Raw genomic sequence first — 19747 nt, 5'->3', positions numbered from 1 at the left:
CGTATACCGCATGTACTGTAGGGAGTGACAGGGTTAAGAATAAATACCAGCGAACTTTCAGCTGAAGAAGTTATTCCAACGTAAGAAGGCATTTAGGTTTCATCTGCTCCATTAAACTTTTAAATTAAACTGGCAGTAGACAACTTTTTTTGCTTTAACTTATCATTCTGAAGTAAATACTGATTGCACAGTGTAATGGCTGTAGAAAAATGACACCATCACATATAAGTCTTGCTTTTACTATGCTTTTCAGTCTGCAAAGCCTGTCTCCTCGCTGATATGTTTCCCCTGACCAGCGGGACTTGAGACGATTCAAACGGTCATTCTTTCTACTAGATCAATAAGTAACGAAACCTGCCTACTCATTAATACAACCGGGTGTTTTGCTCTGCCTTTTCATAGCACTGAGATCAGGCTTTCTAGGTCAACTTGGGATTCTTATGGTGGATTTTTGCTTAGACAGTAGCCAAGCTGTTAGTGGTAGCCATGTTGTTAACACTGTTTGTGACTGCAGTGCCAAATGTAATACCAAAGTCAAAAAGTTGTCTATTTCCACTTTACTTAAATATTATTAGCCTAAACCTTAAGAAGCTGTGCTACTGACATTAGTTTTTTTTCATGTCCTTTGAAACCTGCTGAAAAATAGTTTTGTGAAGATTAAGTTTTAATGGACATCTGTTACACTCTTTTTAGTACAAATCCAAAATTACAACTAGTAAAGAAGAGCTACCCTCTGGGCTGCTGTACATACAATGTTATTCATTTTTGTCTCTCTGTTAGCTCAGTGCCGACAGGGTATATTCAGCTGCTTACCAACAGAAATTACGTCGTGAACAGCCTCATTCTCAAGCTAAAACAAAACACAGTGATGGTAGTATTGAGCATTCGGAAATATTATTTCTTCACTGGACTTCACTCTAGCTAGCCTACCTCTTACTATTGTCAGACTGTGACTTTGCGTTGTGACTTGGCTGTAAGTTAAAATGTTTTCCACAATCATTAATTGCAAAAATGACTTTTTCCAATTTATTTTTATATGACAACTGAGCCAACAAGGGATACAGTAGTTCTGAAAAAAGTTAGGAAGCAGACCTTGAGTTAAGATTATTATGTCAAGGCTTTAAAGATCCCATACTATAGAGAGAGATATGCGTTTCTGTCTTCTTTTATTATAAAGCAGGTCTAGCTGCTGCATAAATACTGTGAAAGGGTGAAAATGCTCAATCCACACAGAAATGCACACAGCCCAAATTCAGACACTGTTCCTTTAAACAAGCTGTGATGACTACACAGTCACCGCCGTCATCATGGCCATGTTTGCAAAAACACAGACAGAGCTGATGTGGAAATGTAGTGGGATGCCTGCTCAGGACTCTAAAAGCTGAACAATCAGAGCAGACTGGGCTTTTCAGGAGGGGGGGCCTTAAAGAAACAGGCACTAAAACGGAGCGGTCAGACAGAGAATGAATGGAGGTGCTGCAGCAGTAGACAGCATGAGAAAAATAATGTGTTTTTTTTTTTAAAGATTAAAGCATTTACACCTATTCTTGTAGACACCCAGATGCTTGGACATAAGCATAACATGGGACCTTTAAATGAACTAAAGCAAAAGATAGGAAAGACATTTTACTGCAATGTTTTCTCGTGACGCAACAGATTTAGTTCTACTTTTGCAGCCACCCACACTACCCACAAATGACTTTATAAATAAGTGTCACTTAACAGGTTATGAAAGGAGTATACAATTCCAAACATTTTATTCTGATTGGGCTATCAGTCAGAGCCTAGTAGAAAAAAGGCTTTATATAAACACTGCTAATGTTATCAGTGCTAATGTTAGCCAATAGAGCATGATAAAAGTCTTCAAGTACTTAATGCCCCTTTAAATATCCTAGAATTTGTTTATTCAACAACATAAACTTACAAGCTTTCAGAGTCACTCAATAAAAGTGATTAACTATTTTAATGTATGATTGAGAGATTTAAAGATGACAACGGCTTTGCTTTGATTTCTGACACAGATATTGGCACTAAGTTTATGTGCTGAAAAAACAGTGTGACATAATGCCCAGTTATAACCTGGCATCCACATGAGTGCTATGTATAGCAGTATGGGTGCATCTTTCACACAAAACACATACTGGAAGTCCCACGGAGAAGTGGAGGTGACGATGGCAGCCAGTAGATGGTGCTGATGAGAAATCATTTTGTAGATTCACCTTTCCAACATCACAGCTACACAGAATGATTTCCTCTTCAGGCTCTCATCTCTTAATGTTCTTCTATGAGCAGCTGGTTCTGACGGGACCAATAATAAAGAAATACAATTATTATTAGCATTGTTGGTAGTAGTATTAGTCAAATTAAGTAAAATGAAGACTAAAGTGCTTTGCAAAGTTATTTAAAAGAGTTAATAATTAAAACAAATATAAATAGGATAATAACTGTAACTGTGTTATAAGTAGAAGGCTCAGTAATGATAGTAGCAACTACAGTGATAGACAAATAGTAAACCATACAAATGAGACAACATGTTGTACTTTAAATACAATGTTTACATTACACAGTTAACTGATTTAATAATGAAATGTGCATCTCATGGTAAGCTGTTAAACTTTCAACACCTGATTTTTTGGGGGCTGCAGAAACAACTCACGATCATGCAGATGGAGAGAAACATTAGCATTCATTTAGAGTTGTGTTTGTGTCCAGTATTCACTCTTCCTTTATCTGTTTTGGTCTCTAAATATCTGGGAGCTTACAGTGGCAACCCAAAGACAGCTTTTCAGACCAACTTCATGCCACCCCAGGAGGCAGGCAGCTCGATGTTTAGCTGTCCCTGGTCATAGATCTTTGGATTTTGTTTTCTTTTTTTACCCAAAGTTTAAGTTTAGCACATAAAAGTCAGTGTGGCTTTGGTGATAAGCAAATGAAATGTCATGTAGCATTCCATTTAAAGTTGACTAAATTCAGAAGCTTTTATCTTTTGCCATTTTAATGAATACATTTCCAACATGTAACAGGTTCAATGACATGTCCTTGGCAGATTTCTTAGCAAAAGTGTGTGTAGTATAATCCTTGGCATGCATTTTGATGTTATACCAGGGACAGATGCCACTGCAGTAATAACAGCTTGTTTACTTCTGCCTACAAGGTGGCCCATCCCTGCATTGTTTCAAGTGCAGCCAAAATGGTATACAGGCGCCTCCTGTGGCCAGTGGTGGACAACACCCACAGCTGCTCTGATACTGATGACAGAAGATTTGGGAGAGCACAAAACTAATTCAAGTAGCACTAAGCCTGTAAGACAACCTTTGAGAACACACAGGCACAGATTTGTAAAAACAGAATTTGATTTTGCACGAGGGAGGACAGAATCATGAGTGTAACAGATGAGTTAAGCATTCAAGAGGAATTGTGTAACTACATTTGAACGAGCAACAGGGATTCTCACGCTCAACGCTGCTTGCTCTCACTCATGGCAGTCTGAATCTGAGATCCTGAGAAACCTCAGATCGAACTTTAAAGGAATAGTTCACTCTAGAACGAAATTCAGTCATTATCGACTCACCCTCATGCTGATGAGAAGTCCGGTTTCTTATTCCTCAAAGTGCAGTTTACATCCAGCTGTGAGCGACCGAGCGACACACAAACACAAGAGGGATCTGCTTGCACTAGTGATTTGAAACTTTGAAACTCACAGCTGGATGTAAATACCGGTGTGTATCTATCGCGAGTTCTCGTTGATCTTGTCTGGCGCGGCTTCCGTAGTGCAAGCGGCTGTGAGGGAGACTCGCGTGCACGTGGGAGCGTGCCTCCAGGCAAATATAGCATAGTGACTGTTTAAGCTAGAAAAATTTACTAAATGACATCGTTTCAAGTAAACTCTGGATGTCGCCACTTCAGGACACTTGGATTGCAGCGGATGAGCAGTATGGAGGAATATTACAAAGTTTTTGTGTAGTTTTATGGACCTTTTCGTCGCGGACACCATTGACGCCCGTTATATGGATTATTGCTGCAGGAGGGTACCCCCGCGGGTCTCCAGCTGCACTTTGAGGAATAAGAAACTACACTGGACTTCTCATCAGCATGAGGGTGAGTCGATAACGACTGAATTTCGTTCTAGAGTGAACTATTCCTTTAACTGAGAGCACCTGCACAAATAGACCTGGAAGTGGAGCTCATCTTTTTAGACCCTTCCTTCTACTGTCAAAATAAAAGCTGGGATTGTGGTGTTATTTAATCTGCCAGATAAAGATAAAGAGTAGTATTTGGTGTCTGTATTATCTTAAAAATCTAAATGCATCTACTCTAAATGACTAAAATCACATTCCATTTGTTGGCAAATTATCTAATTTACCAACCATTATAGCAGAGTAAATTTGAAAGTCAAATTAATTTAGAAAAGTAGTTTGTAAAAGTTAGAGTCAGCTTTGTGCTAACATCTATTTCTATTTTTATTGTCTGAACTACATTTAGAGTTTTGTTATTTCTTTGATTTCCATTTTTATGAAAATATAATAAAGAAAAGGAATCTAATGAGCCTGATCTAGGGTGGTTGGGTTTACTGTGATCTGATCTGACTCCATGTGGGACTGACAGCTTCCTCAGAATAGGCGTGGCACAAATCTGACATACAGGCATGAATAAAGTAGGTGATAGGAGATTATTTGGTTCACTAGAATTTGTCTGATTTAATTTACAGTGCCAATCAACATGCACACAAAAACTGAAATTGTAAGATGAACCCTGATGCACACACACAGACACCGGACTCCTCACAGAGGAGCAATGTATTTAACTGCTGACTTTTCCTTAAACTTTGAAAAACACACTACCCCGATGTCTGGATGTGTGTGTACTCTATTGTAGCTTGCTAGTCAGAAATAGATAGCTAGCGACCTCTTGTGACCTCAAGTACTCAAAGGTCAAAAACCGGGACCGGGGTGCACACTCAAAATTTCTGGGACTCCAATAAGCACTATGTAGTTTTTATAAGTTCAATTCAAAATACTTTATTCGTCCCTCAAGGGTTATTCATAAGCGTACACCCAAACAGAATAGACAATTAATTTACACAAATTAAAAAAAAAACACTTACAAAGGGACGGACTAGGAGTGTCTACACAAGGTAAGGGTAAACTGTCCAATCTTGTGTTGTGACTGTTCACAAGTATAGTGGACTCGAAACCAAACTTCCTTCTACTTGTTTTACATACAGGTAATCTAAAACACATCCCTGATTGCAGCAGCTTAAAGTAGTCAAAGAGGGGCTGCATGTGTGGGTCGCTGATAATCTGATATGCTGATATAGTAATTTAATGTTTTTTATTGTCTTATTTTACTCTACTAGTTTATTTCTCAGGGACAATACATATTGATGAACATTACAGTAAATATGCCAGAATTAGCCAAGTGGCTATTTTTTCATCAGTGGTCCCTGGCCAGGTGTAAAGTTGGCAACTTAAAAATCAATAAACTATATTCAAACAACATCTTGATGAAATCATGATAAACTTTTATGTGGTTCTGTAGTTTTTCAAATCTACAGTTATCCACAGAGAAATGAGAAGAACTTTCTCATCGAATAGGTTATCGCAGCTGTCTTATTCAACTAGAGACTTTCAACAGAGAATTAACCCTCACAAAGCTGCTTTGCAATTCGCAGTATTAAATTATTTCAGGTCAGAAAAATTAGGAAGATACTCAAAAAGTGTGAGATTTAAGGCCAGGCATTATGGAATTTCAACCTTTAACTGTGGCCTGTTCCTGTGCACATGTGCCAAGAGAGCACTAATGAATGATCAGTGCTGAATATGTAGGCGTTTATGAATCACACCTTACTGTCGGTGGTATTTTGGATGATGTTATTGTCAGGGTCTCCTGCCTCTGAGCCACTCTTCTGGTCGTCATCTTTCCCATCCTTCTCTAGGTCATCCTCTCCTGAAGAGATCCTCGACAGCTTGGAGGACTTCTGCCACACACACACAAGAACACTTGATAAGTGGCAGAATTTTCATTTCTAACAGAAATATAATGTCATTAGCAGCACACGATGCTCTGAAAACCAGTCAGAAGAGGACAATAATCATTCACACTGTAATCTTAGATGACTTTACTGCACACAGTGCCCCTTTGGCATGCAACTTTTTCCTCATAATTTGATACATTATTACATAAACTGGCAAATGTATTACTGGGTGTAACACTTTTAAATTGTTACACTGAAATAATATATCAGGTCAGAAAAGAATAATGAATATTGCACTGTGAATATGTTATATAAAGTTGTTGCATACTTTGGAGTGAATGAACTCATGATACAAATATAATTAAAAGTGTCTCCTCACTATATTTTAAAACACGATTAAAACGGTTTGTCCCCTCTAAATTGATTAATAGTTTACTTAAATAGTATTCCACAGATTAGCATTAAACACCTGTGACACTGACAGACTCATGATGAACAGTTTAAAAAAAGAAAGATTGAAATCAATGCAGCAGAGCCACGCATTTACCTTACTTGTCAAAACCTGGTGTCTACATAATCCAACTCATAATCCAATGCAACTTGACCACCGACAGTGTGGTTGTAGATTCAGGTGTGTTATGCTCGTGGCTAATGTAGCCTGGAGCCATCGCCTGCAGCAGAGATGACAAGCAGGCAACAAGGTCTAGTAAGATCACTTCTTTCTAATTCCTCATCTGCAGATTTGTTTTCTTCTTTAAGCTGTGTCTAAAATCACTCCATTGTTCACTCAGTCACTACTCCCTATATAACAGTATTGAGCAGAAAAATTAGATTTTGCACTAATCGTCATCATTTTGCATCATCATTGACAGCTTTTGAGTTGTACAACAGTGATTTTTCACATCTTTAGAATGTGGAAGATTGCACCATGAGACTGTAAGCACAAAAACATGCACATACGTACATATGGATTTTACTTTTTTGGTCCATTGTGGAATTTTTGAGGGCACTGTATTATGGATAAATTCATACACTAGAATTCTGAAACACAGATAAAATGGCAGACTGTAAAAGTATGTAGACTTATGGCTGGCAAATGCATCAATATTTTATTGTTATTATATCAGAGTATTAATCATCTTAGATTTTGTACATCATTTTATCGTGATATGGCACAAGGGTTGTCTTTTCCTGGTTTTAATGTGGGGCTGCCCAAAGTTGGCCCACGACAAGGTTCAATTTGGTCCGCCAGGGATTTCAAGCGAAAAAAACATTTAAGAAAAAATAAATTTAAAAAATAATAATAATATAAATCACTGCTTATGCCGTTTTATTTTTGTGAGTTAAAAATGTTACCTAAATATGTAGGATACTTTCATTTATTTTTCATAATCTGAGCACAGCGGCCAGAGTGACACTTTGCATAGGAAGTCAAGGTAGAAAAGAAGGTCTGTTTGAAGCTAGAAAGGGTCCGCCACATATAAACAAAGTAAAACAGTATGAAATTGTGTTTTTCTTTAAAGTCAGTTTGTTTATTCAGTCATGAAAACAAAGAGAGTTTGTTTATTAAGTTTGTTTAGGCAGAAAAAAAAAAATCAGCCAATGAAGATCTTTCCTTTCTGATTAAAATGTATTCCCCAAAACTAGTTGTTGTGTGAGGTGTGAGTACATCTTTAATAATTTTATGAAAGTACCTCAACTCAAATCTAATTAGTTTTGGCTTTTGTGTCTTACAGTTTTCGAATGTTTTTCACACAAAACAAAAACCATAAAATTGAGCAATTGCCAATCCCCACCCCACTGAGCTACTGTTGTTATGCAAGTAAAGCTTTACATTCTAGGGCTGCACATATGCTGTTTACAATAATAACACTGGTAATTGGGTTTTAAATGATGGGACCTGGATTTTACACAGAAATAAATCTCTCATTTCTAGCCCGTGACAACTGATTTTTCTCTCTTTATCATTTGGAGTTCCTTTGTCAGCTCCTGTAGACAGTTTATAGCATTAACACTATACACAGGGTTACCATGGGTAACCAGGGACCTCGAAAACACTTAAAAACAACCATAATCCAGATTCTTTCGTTATTCCATATGCACCATTTATTATTCACAAACAAATGTTCTTAATCACTACCTAACATTGGACATTTTCTCCAGGAATTGTTTCTCTACTTAAATAACTTAATTAGACAACAAAAAAGTAAGCCTTTGACACAATATGGAAATGTTGTCCCTGAAGCTTCCGACTGAATACGCTTCTATTCATGTTTATGTGTACTCCAGGCTTCTGTTTTTTGTTATAAGGCTATTGGTATATATTTTAAAACGTAAAATCAAAAGTCCAAAACCTAAAAGTTAAAGTGAAACGTCAGATAGCGCTGTCCTACCTATACCAGTGGCCCTTTGCAGCCTCTCTCACTTAAACACTACCAGGTGATGTCAACTCAGTCTGTGAGGGCTCAGGCATGAGCCGCGCTACTCATGCCACCAGTGTGTCCAGCCTGTTAGGGTGCGTGTCCACAGGAGCGTTGTTTGACACAAGGCAACGCGTTGCTTTCCAGCTTTGCACGCTTGACCAAAACAGGCTACCCCCTCTGTGAACACTCATTGGCTGCACCTGATTGGAGGGACACTACTGGTGGGCCGTGTGCTCCAGGATTTCAAACCGGACCAACATGGCGGCTCGTTTGGAAACTTTCACTTATATCTCTTCCATATATCAGAGACTCTTGTGCCCACATCTTTGCAGAGACCTGTCACCACCACAACATCCTGGATCAAGCTGTTGCACTCGGCAGGCAGACCATATTTGAAGCCAACAGAGCGCAGGAAAATACGACCAAGTCTGCTGGGTCAAAAGTATTCATACAGTAATTGTAATATTTTGTTAAATGTCCCTTGGCCATTTTCATTCTGATAAGGTGCTTTTGAGACTGATTTAGCCATTCCTATACCACTTTTGATGTGTGTGTGTGAGATCACAGAAATCATTGGAACTCAAGACTACCATGATATACACCGATCAGCCACAACATTAAAACCACTGACAGGTGACGTGAATAACATTGATCATCTCATCACAATGTGATGTTCTGCTGGGAAACCTTGGGTGCTGGCATTCATGTGAATGCCACTTGACACGCACCACCCATCCAAACACTGTTGTGGACCAAGTACACCACCTCATCAGAACAACACTACCCGATGGCAGTGGCCCCCCAGCAGGACAATGTGCTCTGACACACCGCAAACACTGCACAGGAACAGCTCGAGGAACACAATAAAGGGCCCAAGGTGTTGACTGGGCATCCAAATTCCCCAGATCCCAATCTGATCGAGCATCTGTAAGACGTGCTGAAGCAGGTCTGATCCATGGAGGCCTCACCCCCCAGCATACAGGACCCAGATTCACTATAAAACGCCCTGGTCCATGTCTTCACAGGTCAGAGCTGTTTTGGCTGCACAAGGGGAACCTTCACAGTATTAGGCAGGTTGTCATAATGTTATGCCTGATTGGTGTACATGTTCTGTACAAGTGGATGAAAATTTTGACCATGACTGTTAGGGATGCACGATAATATCGGCAAGCTATCGGTATCGGCCAATATTGACTTTAAAATTATCGGCTATCGGATAACACGCCGATATAATAAGCCGATAAATAAATAGACTGCTGCTTCCTTGATTAAATCCGATTAAATGCCCGACGGCGCAAGGATTTTGTGTGCAGCTTGACGTGACACATCACCTACGTCAACCTGCAGCAGAGCAAGGGAGAAGTTTAAAATGTCAGCGGTGTGGAAGTTTTTTAAGGTGTCGGAAACGGATAGCAAAGTTTGTATTTGCAATGATTGTTCAGCGTCGGTGATGCGAGGAGGAGCCAAGACGAATTCTTTAAACACCACAAATTACTTGTCCATTTGAAGCACCGTCATCCGGAACGTTACCACGAGTTTGTGACAACAAACAAGGACATGGGAAACAACAGGTAACCGGTGTAGGAACACATGTCCATCGCCTCTGCATTACATTGAGGCCCTGTTGTTCTTGTTAACTCTTTTCATCTGGATGAAGACGATTTACAGGAAGGAGGCGCCTTCCAGTCTGCCACCTTATCTCCTGGCAGAGAGGACAGTGTTTTCCTGGACCATAAAGACTTCAAATGAGGACAGTTTTAATTAATTTACAACTAAACTCCCATTTTTGAACTTTCTCTCCCCTCCAAACAGATAAATTCTTCCCTCACAGGTCAGTCTGAGTGAACATGGAGTTACCTATTCTCTCCACATCAGGAGGGACCGGAGCTATCTGGTCATCAGAGACTGTGTTAATACTAATGTCTTTACATTTGGAAATTAAGTAACACGTCTGAGGCCTCTCTCTCTCTCACCCTCTCTGTCTCTCTGACTTCTGATTCACAAACACACTCTCCAGAGTGGACACCAGACACCTTCTGGTGTTTGTTCTATGCTCTCACTCTGTCTTCTGTTATTTACGACACATCTGGTCTCACTATCTGTGGGACATTCCATTCAAATAGCCTCTGTATTCTTCCAGATTTCAGACCAATTCTAATTAACCATTAAGTCAGTATCTCACCCTCTTAATTCTAACAAATTAAGGAACAGTAAAAGAAGTTCATAAAACTGATCTTTTTCCCGTTTCTCTACGATTAAGATTGACTGAGATCAAGTTTTAATGTTTAATCTGTCCTGTGTTCGGTGGAACCACAGCACCTCCTGATGGTGAGTCCTGGTACAGTTGGACGAGAAATATTCTGTTTAATATGTTTATGGTTATAACCAGTAAATGTCTCTGATATGTCTTTGTTTAACAAGTATTAAGCTAGAACTAGGAGAAATATGTATAAGTGATTTTAATCACGTCATAATCCTTTTCATGATAGACAAAGTACATCTATTGAGCCATGGTGAGATTCTGTGAAAGGTGAAGCACGGTTTTGTAACGTTTAAATCTTGGAGACAAAAGCTGGGAAGCCCTGCCCCCCCAGACACGCCTCGATTAGGAGATAATAAAACGGAAAGATCACGTCTCTCGAGTCAGTTGTAGTTTTTTAGTTGTTTAAGTTTTTAAGTTTAAGTTTTCTTTTGTTTTAAGTTTTTTCTTTTGTAACTTATTTTTGAAGCTCTTTACTTTACTTTGAAACACGCTCCAAGACAGCGATCTCAGTAGAAGTGCTCACGCGTTGATTTTTCTCACTTTTATATTTTTCGCAGTATTGATTAGCTTCTTTTATTAAGTTTGTACCCGAACGAAGTTCTGTTTTAATTTGTTTTATACAGTTAAGTATCGTAACCTGTTTTTGAAGAAGTGAACTTAATTTAGATTATCTTGCATTAACTAACAACGGAAGATCCGCCTGATCAACGTATCATCCTCAGTTATTTTATTCAAGAAGTTAGATTTAGTTTACAAAGTCAGAGCCTGAGAACCACTCGAAGAAACGAAGAAGAACATCTTTATCACAATCATCATCACGACACTACAGCAACTTGCTGTGTCCGAGACCGTGCAAGCGGTTTCCAACGAAAAACAGACTCTTTGACAAGCCCCCAGCGCTCGCTAGCGGTACCATCCCGCTGGGCATTGAGCCAAGATCTCACCGGATCGGTACGGGACCAGCTGCCCTCTTCCTAAGACATCGGACCGAGGTGCCCAACCGACTGATACCGGACGAGCTGACCCTCAGCCATTGGACCGGGACTAACAGCTAGAGCCGCAAATCACCTGAGGGAACCCGCTGCCGCGGACTCCGCAACTCTGCTAAGAAAGTAGGCTCTCCATCACTCACAACAGCTGGATTTACACATGATACATGAGATGGTGTCTATGGCTCTGATTCTGATCTTTTAGCTTTAAAGAAATTCGGTTAGGGTCTCGTTAGTATTAAAAATTACTCCCGTAATCTTTAAATGCTTCAACCTAACTCGTGATCTCACCATCAGCCCATATTCCACTAACAACCCATTACTTAGTTATTCCATATTTCCTGTTACCTGTTGTTATTCATTTAAATTGCCATTTCATTTATTTAATCTGAATTGTTTAGTCAATAAACATATTTAACCGTACGTCGTTGTCTGTGCAGGTTTGTTTTTAATGTGGAGAACCGATGGATATGTGTAGAATTCACTACTTCATTTATGAGATTGAATAGATTGATCTGAAATTGATTAGAATTGACACAAGTTAACCTTGTCCATTCGAATTTGATTAATTACCTCCGGATTATTCAAATAGACAAAACAACGGAGGTGGTGCCCCATTAACGAGTGTTTTATTAATCGCCAGTGATTAATAAATTACATTTATTATTAGTGTATCTCCTACACCGGCGGTAGAAAACTCACCAGCTGCCTCTTCTACAGTCCTTGGATAAAGCCAAGAATTACAACCACGACCACCCGGGGGCAAAAGGCATCACTGATGGAAATTGATGGAGTGTATCGCTCTGGACAACCAGCCGTTTTCATTCGCTGAAGATGTCGGATTCCGCAGATTTTAAAAATGGCGGCGCCCTGTCTGGCTGCGGCTGCAATGGTTCGCGATAGCACCGGATATTTAATAGCAAATAACCCAGCCAGTTTGCGTAATTTTTATGTGTACAGTATTTTCTATTTTTTTAAAATTGTATTTATTATTGTAAATACTTGCTGCTGTCAATTTCCTGTGCTACACTGAGCCAAATGCAACAAAATTTCGTTCTTATCTGCACTGTGAGGTGTACCTTTGAATGACAATAAAGAAAAGTCTAAGTCTAAGTCTATGTTTTAACTACGTTGAGCCTCGCTACACGGTCCCCAGTTGGAGGTATTTTTCTGATGTAGCCTTACCTGAGCTGCAAGTGGTCATTTAAAACAACATTGGGAAGCTCATTGCCGATGTACAAAGTTGTACAATGCACTTTTCCCATGTTCCCTGTGAACATAAGTTATGTTTAGTTACTTTGTCACTTGTGAAATAGGCCAAATTTGCCCTGGTTGTGGGTATTGTTATGATTGTCTCAGGGTGAGCATCATCTAAGCCTGTTTTAGGTAGGATGTATCTTACTTGTTTTGTTTAAAAGCAATTGTCATTAATAAATATGGCATGTTTTACATAACGTACATTTAAGTATTTTTCTTATTTTGAATAAGGAATGAATATTTCATAATTTTAAGCTTTGTATTTTATGTCTGCATTTACCGGTGGGCCAACACGATAAGAGTATGCATAATAATATGTTAATTCCACTACAGAAGAGACTTGATGATCCCTGCAACTAGGTGTGGGGAAAAAAGAGTATATATTTATATATATATATCGGTATCGGTTATCGGCCAAATGAGTTGTAAAATATTGGCATATCGGATATCGGCAAAAAATCCAATATCGTGCATCCCTGATGACTGTAGTTATATAGTCATGGTCAAAAGTTTACAAGAATTACTGTATGTATATTTCTGAGACAGCAGATTTGGCCATATTTTCAGAAGACCTATAATGAATTCATTACTGAACCAAACTTCATGAATGTTTTTTGAGACAAAGTAGTATGTGTTCCTCTCATTGCATCACAGAAAAATGAGAGTTGAAAGAATCCTTGGAACTCAAGACTGCCATGATATACATGTTCGATACAATTGGATGAAAACTTTCCACCACAATTGTATCTATATACAGGAACAGCTGTCAGGCAAACTTGTCGTCTATAACACTAATGTTAAGTTGATGTGCTAGCTTGTAGACAATCTCTCTCCTGTTCATCTGTCTTGTTAACCTAGCTGGGCAGTGCAGAGCCTTTATCTCTCTGTCTGTGTTTTATTTACCAGCCACTTCCACTGCTGTTCTGTGACTGAGAAATGTGAGACTGAAATACAACTGATGTTATTTATTACGTTTATGGAAACGAAAAGATAACCGCGTTGCGTTCACATGCGCACAGCACGAAATGACACTCGTTTTCCAGCAGCAACCTCAACCACACAGACCAGACAATATGAAGCTCAGATGGCACTCACAAGCAGCCATAATTTTATAACAAGACAATTATTATCTGGTCTCTCAGTCAACATTTAGTTACAAGTCAGGACTAATTGGCTACAAGATTAAAAGCAATAGATTGATATTGACTATTGACTATAGTTTATAGGCTTGTGTTAACACTGTATAGCCAGAGCTGTAGGGCTGTAATCTCCTAGTCGACTGGTCGATTTATTGGTCGATGCGTTCTGGCTCGACCAAAATTCTGATTGGTCGATTTTTGGCGTGTTAATTACATGCTGCTATGGCAGTGCGTAAACACGCAGCGGGTCCTCTCCATCCCAATGCTGTGTGTCCTGCATATGGCATATTTGACTTCATCAGGAGGAAAGTACCAAGTGCTAATGGGGGTGTCTTCAGAACACCCCCCTTGTTTTCACTATTTTGGATTAGCCCAACCCACTACAGACAAACAGATTGAAGAAGTACTAGAAGGCCTAGGTCCGGTGGTTTGTTAAATATTTATTTATTTTTAAGCGTTTCATTTACAGTCATTCCTATTCTACCATGTCAAAGACATCAGCAGTGTGGCAGCATTTTACAAAAATAGAAAATGGAAAAAAAGTCGAATGCAAAGTTTGCAAACAACAGTTTGTATATCACAGCTCGACTACAAACATGGCATATCACCTAAAAACAGTAAGCTGACTTGTCTGCCTTAGGTTGCTCCGTCCGTTTTAAGTATATGAACATATCAGAATTGGCATATTTCAATGTTTTAGTCTAATAATCGTTTTATAACTGCAGGCGTACCCGCCCGCAATGGCAGCATCCCCTAGTTCGTGTCTCAGCCACGAAGCTGAGCTCCTGTGTTCAGTCTCGCTCTGTGCGAGGACACGCGCAGAGTGAAATGATAGTGTCTGTCAGTTATTCTAACATGACAAAAACAACTGTCTAAATATTCCTCAACAGTTCTTGTGCTGATATCACTAGTTGACATAGTATATTTTCGGAAATCATGGGCTATGATATTGCGCAGATGCACGTGATGCAAAACGCTGTCTACCAAGAACCAAGTATTTCTTTCGTTGATTACAGCCCTACAGAGCTGTGTAGTGAGTGTTGTTAGGACTGGACTAATCACCAGGCAGCAGAGCCAAAGCTTAGTGTTATATTATTTTATATTTTCCTCAATTTCTCATTTATGGTCATGTTATCCATGTTATTTATAAGTGCACCAGATTGATGAATTTAAACTTAAAAATTTTCTTAGGGAGGAGCATGCCCCTGGACGCCCTTTGAGGGTCCGAGGTCCACCCACCTTAGTCTCACAAACTCCTGTGGAAAACACTGCTGCTACCCTGATGGATCATCAAAAACTGCATTACATGTGTATGTGTATGTATATGTATATAAATAACTGTATATATGTACTATATTTGTGGGGCACGAAGGAGTTACAAACTTTCATTTCACATGTAACCCTGTGTTTTATAATGAAAATGAATGAATCCTTGAACCTTGATACACTATTTGGCAGTATAAGCAAATTGTCACACTATTTTAATAATAATTTATGTATCTACACATTTTTAAGTATTAGTAGCAGCAGTAGTTGCATCAGTAGTAGCAGTGGCACAACCCATCCCATAAAACCATCAAAACTCCAGCATCAGTCATCAGCTGCTTATAAAAACCTAAATACTTCCAAGAGCTCCATTTGAAGATTCAATAATAATTACACCTTTGGTTAGTGTGCATGTGTGTATGTGTGTGTGTGAGCGAGAGCGAGGGGGTATGGGTTGAAAGAGGAGTGAGGGGAGGTTGATGAACAACCAAATGATAGTTGCCCCCTCTCCCCACCCAATAAACACAGAGATCACATTTAATCTTTTCTCAGCTGAGAAGTTCTCTCATGTACCTCACACACACACACACACACACACACACACACACACACACACACACACACGCACACACACACACACACACACACACACACACACTGTGTTTCAATGATGTGACAGGGCACACACATCAGCAAACCGCTTCCCCACAGTGCCACATTCCTTTGGATGCACCACATGTGCTGTGCGTAATGGAGCCCAGTTGCTAGGCAACAGTGGTTGCTAAGTGAAGAGCAGGATGCATGTGACTTTTTCAACCTGCTTCCATTTACAGCAGCAATGGCTTATGCACTAATACAGTAACAGTGTGGCAGTGCTCACACCCCAGCCCTTCAAACCTTTTTTTTTTCTTTCAAAATAAAGGCAAGGTCAAACAGAAGAGAATGGTACAAAGAACAGTAACAGTAAGAGTAAGATCATCAGGAGCAGAGGTTGTTAAAGAAGCTAACATGGTCAGATGAATGAAAGCATGAGAAGTACTAAATAGTGAGACTATAGACTAACTTTCAGCAGAATAAAAAACAGGAGAAATCAACAAGTATGTCCTATTTAAAAAAAACCTCAACTGGAAGACTCAAACCTCCATCTGGCCCGGTGTGTAGAAACGCCATGGATGCCTCCGAGTAGAGACATTCAAAGACACGCTTAAGACTTCAAAAGACTCCAGAATAATTTGTGGAGGGTGGTCAGGGAGGCAGTGGCATGCAGTGGAGGCTGTGTGTGGTCATTTGGAACCTTTGGACATGGTCAGACAAAAAGTCATGCAAACTAGTTTGTTTGAAGCGAGTGAGACCTTGAAAAATGCCAGTGCTCGTGTCAACCTGTTTGTGCATGATTACACCAGAACATTTATTCTTTTACAGCAAAGAGTTGGTGTATTTTTTACACCAAAATACTATGCCTTCAATTTCACAGATCGATGATGACTTGTAATCAGTGTCTGAGGCTAGTTTTCCCTGTCAGTACTACAAACATGAGAAGTGATCAAAATTGGTTCTTAATTCCAAAAATGTAGACTCTAAACTGATCGCATCATTGTCAGGGTGGTTGTAATCGTCACACCATCCTCAGTGCTCCTTTATACCTGAATTGTCCTCGCTCCTGTGAAAGAGTGTTTACCAGCTGAAGTACCTTGGAGGTGGCTGTCTTTTTCCGTTTGGATCCAGTCTTGTCCCCCTTTAGCTTCTCCTTGTCATCCTCCTCCTCAACAGAGTCGCCCTCCTCTCCCTCACTGCTGCCATCAGCAGTGTTTCCCCCCTCTTCTGTTTCTGATGAGCTCTGTTGGTGGATGGCCTGTGAACGAGAGATGCTCATCATTTTTTCTTGCAAAATGAAAAGCAGAAATGAGTAGTTCAACAGTAAGTGACACTTTCAATTTAGAAATGTGAAGCAGCAAGTTAAGACAAATTAATCAATCTTTCTTCCACAAACGCTATTGGCTTTGAACAGCCCTTCCATTTGTCTTAGAGTTTTGGCTTTGTTGAGCATCAAGCCTGTCTGCTGGCATGTCCTCATGTTTTCTCCCCGTTGTCTCTCTGAACCACAGACACAATAGACTGCTGACTGACCTGATAGCCTGTGAACTTGACTCCAGGGTTGTTCTCGATCTCCCACAGGCCCTCGTTGAAGCCTTTCCTCTTGTTGGACTTGCCAAATTTGTCTTTATACTCCTTGTAGGGCAGAAGATCCTTCGGGCCCAAGAATGCACTTCAGAAGGGGGAAGAGACATTTACTGCTACCACTATCTCTAAAACATTTTTTACATGATGTTTCAGGAGTTACACTCACCAGTAAGCACATAATAATTGGAGGTTTACACATAAGAGCTAAAGATGTAAAAATTTTGCAAAAAATCTGAGCAGCTGGGCAACTTCCAACCAAGACACTGCATTTATCTACACAGGTTAAGCCTTGCTGACCCACCTATTTATTTATTTTTTAAAGTTTGCTTATACATATGCCTGAATGTCAAACCTCTGACAGAACTGTATCTGTACCATTGACCATCAAAAACTGTAAAGTACTGAAATTACTCTTAATAGTCTAATAGCTTTAGACCATATTTTATTTATTACTTTATACAACACTGCATTTAGCAGTTCACCATATTTTGTTAAATAAAAAAAAAGGGTAAACCCTGTTCTCTGGTTCACATGATAACAGGTGTTGGTATATGATTGCAATCACATGACTCATATTTAGGTCACCTGATGACAACTGACACCTGCAAGATGTGGTCAAAAGCTCCAGAACATGTCATGTTCATGCCCAAGAATTAACTTTCACACGCAAGCTTAAAGGTTGATATTCTGTTAACAAGGTATTGGATAAACTACAGTTTGGAATTGCATTGGCAGGAATATAAAAAAAAATTCAAACAATTCCCTGCATGAAAATGTGATGTGGTAGTCCCAATATGGCCCAACTGTATCACAGCTACATTACAGTCATGTAAGTCAGAGTGGCAGCTGCCTTTCTCTTAAACAACGTGAATGTAAGTAAAATGCTGCACATCCTGGAATAAAGGTGCTTACGTTTCATGGGTACCAAAGAAGAAGATGGGGTACTTGTTGGCAGGGGGTTTGACTGCTCCTTCTGGAAGCTCATCAATCTGAAGGACAGGGAGAGAGAAAACTGTTATATTGTATATTTATTATAATCTTCCTAGTGCAAATAAATTATCTGGTAATATCTACCAATAGACTGCTACGGAGCTGAGGTGAAACTTAAGTGAGTCAGGCTGAACCTACTGTAATGTAGAGATGGTCGTCGGAACTTGAAAGGTTACAAAAGGAGCCTGACAGCCTGCTGCTCGGTGGACATCCAGTCACTCATGACACCATAACCCATGTGCGCCATTGAATTTGAAGTAACACTCTGCTGTTATCATACATAACATAATTTATTGCAAATGTGACTGGTGTACCACTACAGGTTACCTGAGGTCAACTGCAAGCTCAGTTATTCTATTGGTGACAGCTAAATGCACCGCATTAAATGAAAAACACATGTTGAACTAATTAGTGAACATTATGAATATAAAAAGAAATGCTTTACAACTCAAGCAAGAGCTGACTGTAGCGGGGGCGCACTCGGAAAATGGAGCCCAATAAATTTAACGTCTTTTCCTCATTTTGAAATGTCTACATTTTCCCTCAACCTAACGGAAAACAAAGGCTTTTAATAGACGTTTCGGTCGTCAGTAGCAGGAATACGCAGACCAAACGTGGCTTCGGAGTGAGACCCAGCCGAGTTATGGGCACCGTAGCATCCCTCCGGTTCCCCCAGCGAAGCAGCGGCTGCATTGTGTAAATCAACCCCGCCTCCCTGTGCTCCCAGCCCGGCCGCAACCCAGACTCACCCTCGCCGGCCAGTGCGGGTATCCCTTCATTTTAGCGAAAACCAAATCTCCTGCCGTGTAATCCCGCGGCCGTGGTCGAGCCATGTCTCTTGATAAAAAGTGAGCTCTGGGATGAGTTTTTAATCCTTTGCAGTTCTCCCCGGGGCCCTCAACGCAGGGCTAAATTATCGACCATCAATGTTTTTATATCAAGACTGCAGTTTACACGGAAATAAATAATTAAAAAACGCGGAAAACGGGGCCTGGAAGAGGGCTATCCTCTTACGCACGAATTCAGGCGTAAACGTAATCGAGAATTGCCTAAATTGGAGTAGAGTAGGCCTATCTGTAAGAAACGCAAACCAGGTAGAGTAGGAAAGATCAAACTTCCGGTCTTTCGAAATAAAAGCATGTGATATTTACTTTAAGTGTATTGGTTAAAAAAATACTGGATTGTACGGGTGATTTAACAAAAAGTGCTGTCTCTACTCTACAATTGTAAATTTAATGTGTAATGGAACCAAACCCAACATAGTT

At 39.8% G+C, this 19747-nt stretch overlaps 1 protein-coding gene across 1 annotated transcript; it reads right to left on the bottom strand.

Annotated features, from left to right (window-relative positions):
* Positions 1 to 1012: 1012 nt before the first annotated feature.
* Positions 1013 to 19390, bottom strand: hdgfl3 (HDGF like 3). Its single transcript, XM_073463744.1, has 6 exons — positions 19232 to 19390; positions 18405 to 18481; positions 17439 to 17577; positions 17002 to 17163; positions 5843 to 5977; positions 1013 to 2298 (listed from the first exon to the last, which is right to left on the bottom strand). The coding sequence occupies exons 1-6, from the start codon at positions 19313 to 19315 to the stop codon at positions 2272 to 2274; spliced, it is 624 nt and encodes a 207-aa protein (XP_073319845.1). The 5' UTR covers positions 19316 to 19390; the 3' UTR covers positions 1013 to 2271.
* Between the last annotated feature and the right edge of the window lie 357 nt (positions 19391 to 19747).

Source organism: Pagrus major, chromosome 4 (assembly GCF_040436345.1).
Source record: "Pagrus major chromosome 4, Pma_NU_1.0".
In the NCBI taxonomy this organism is placed as follows: domain Eukaryota; kingdom Metazoa; phylum Chordata; class Actinopteri; order Spariformes; family Sparidae; genus Pagrus; species Pagrus major.
The sequence above is the reverse complement of the archived record's forward strand: the minus strand, read 5'-3'. Positions and strand labels throughout refer to the sequence as shown.

Excerpts from the sequence above, each read along its gene's own strand:
- hdgfl3 (XM_073463744.1), bottom strand. The coding sequence starts at position 19,315 with ATGGCTCGACCACGGCCGCGGGATTACACGGCAGGAGATTTGGTTTTC. Across the intron at positions 17,164-17,438 it reads TCAAGTTCACAGGCTATCAG|GCCATCCACCAACAGAGCTC; the intron begins GTCAGTCAGCAG and ends TCTCGTTCACAG. Across the intron at positions 2,299-5,842 it reads AAAATACCACCGACAGTAAG|AACCAGCTGCTCATAGAAGA; the intron begins GTGTGATTCATA and ends TGGTCCCGTCAG.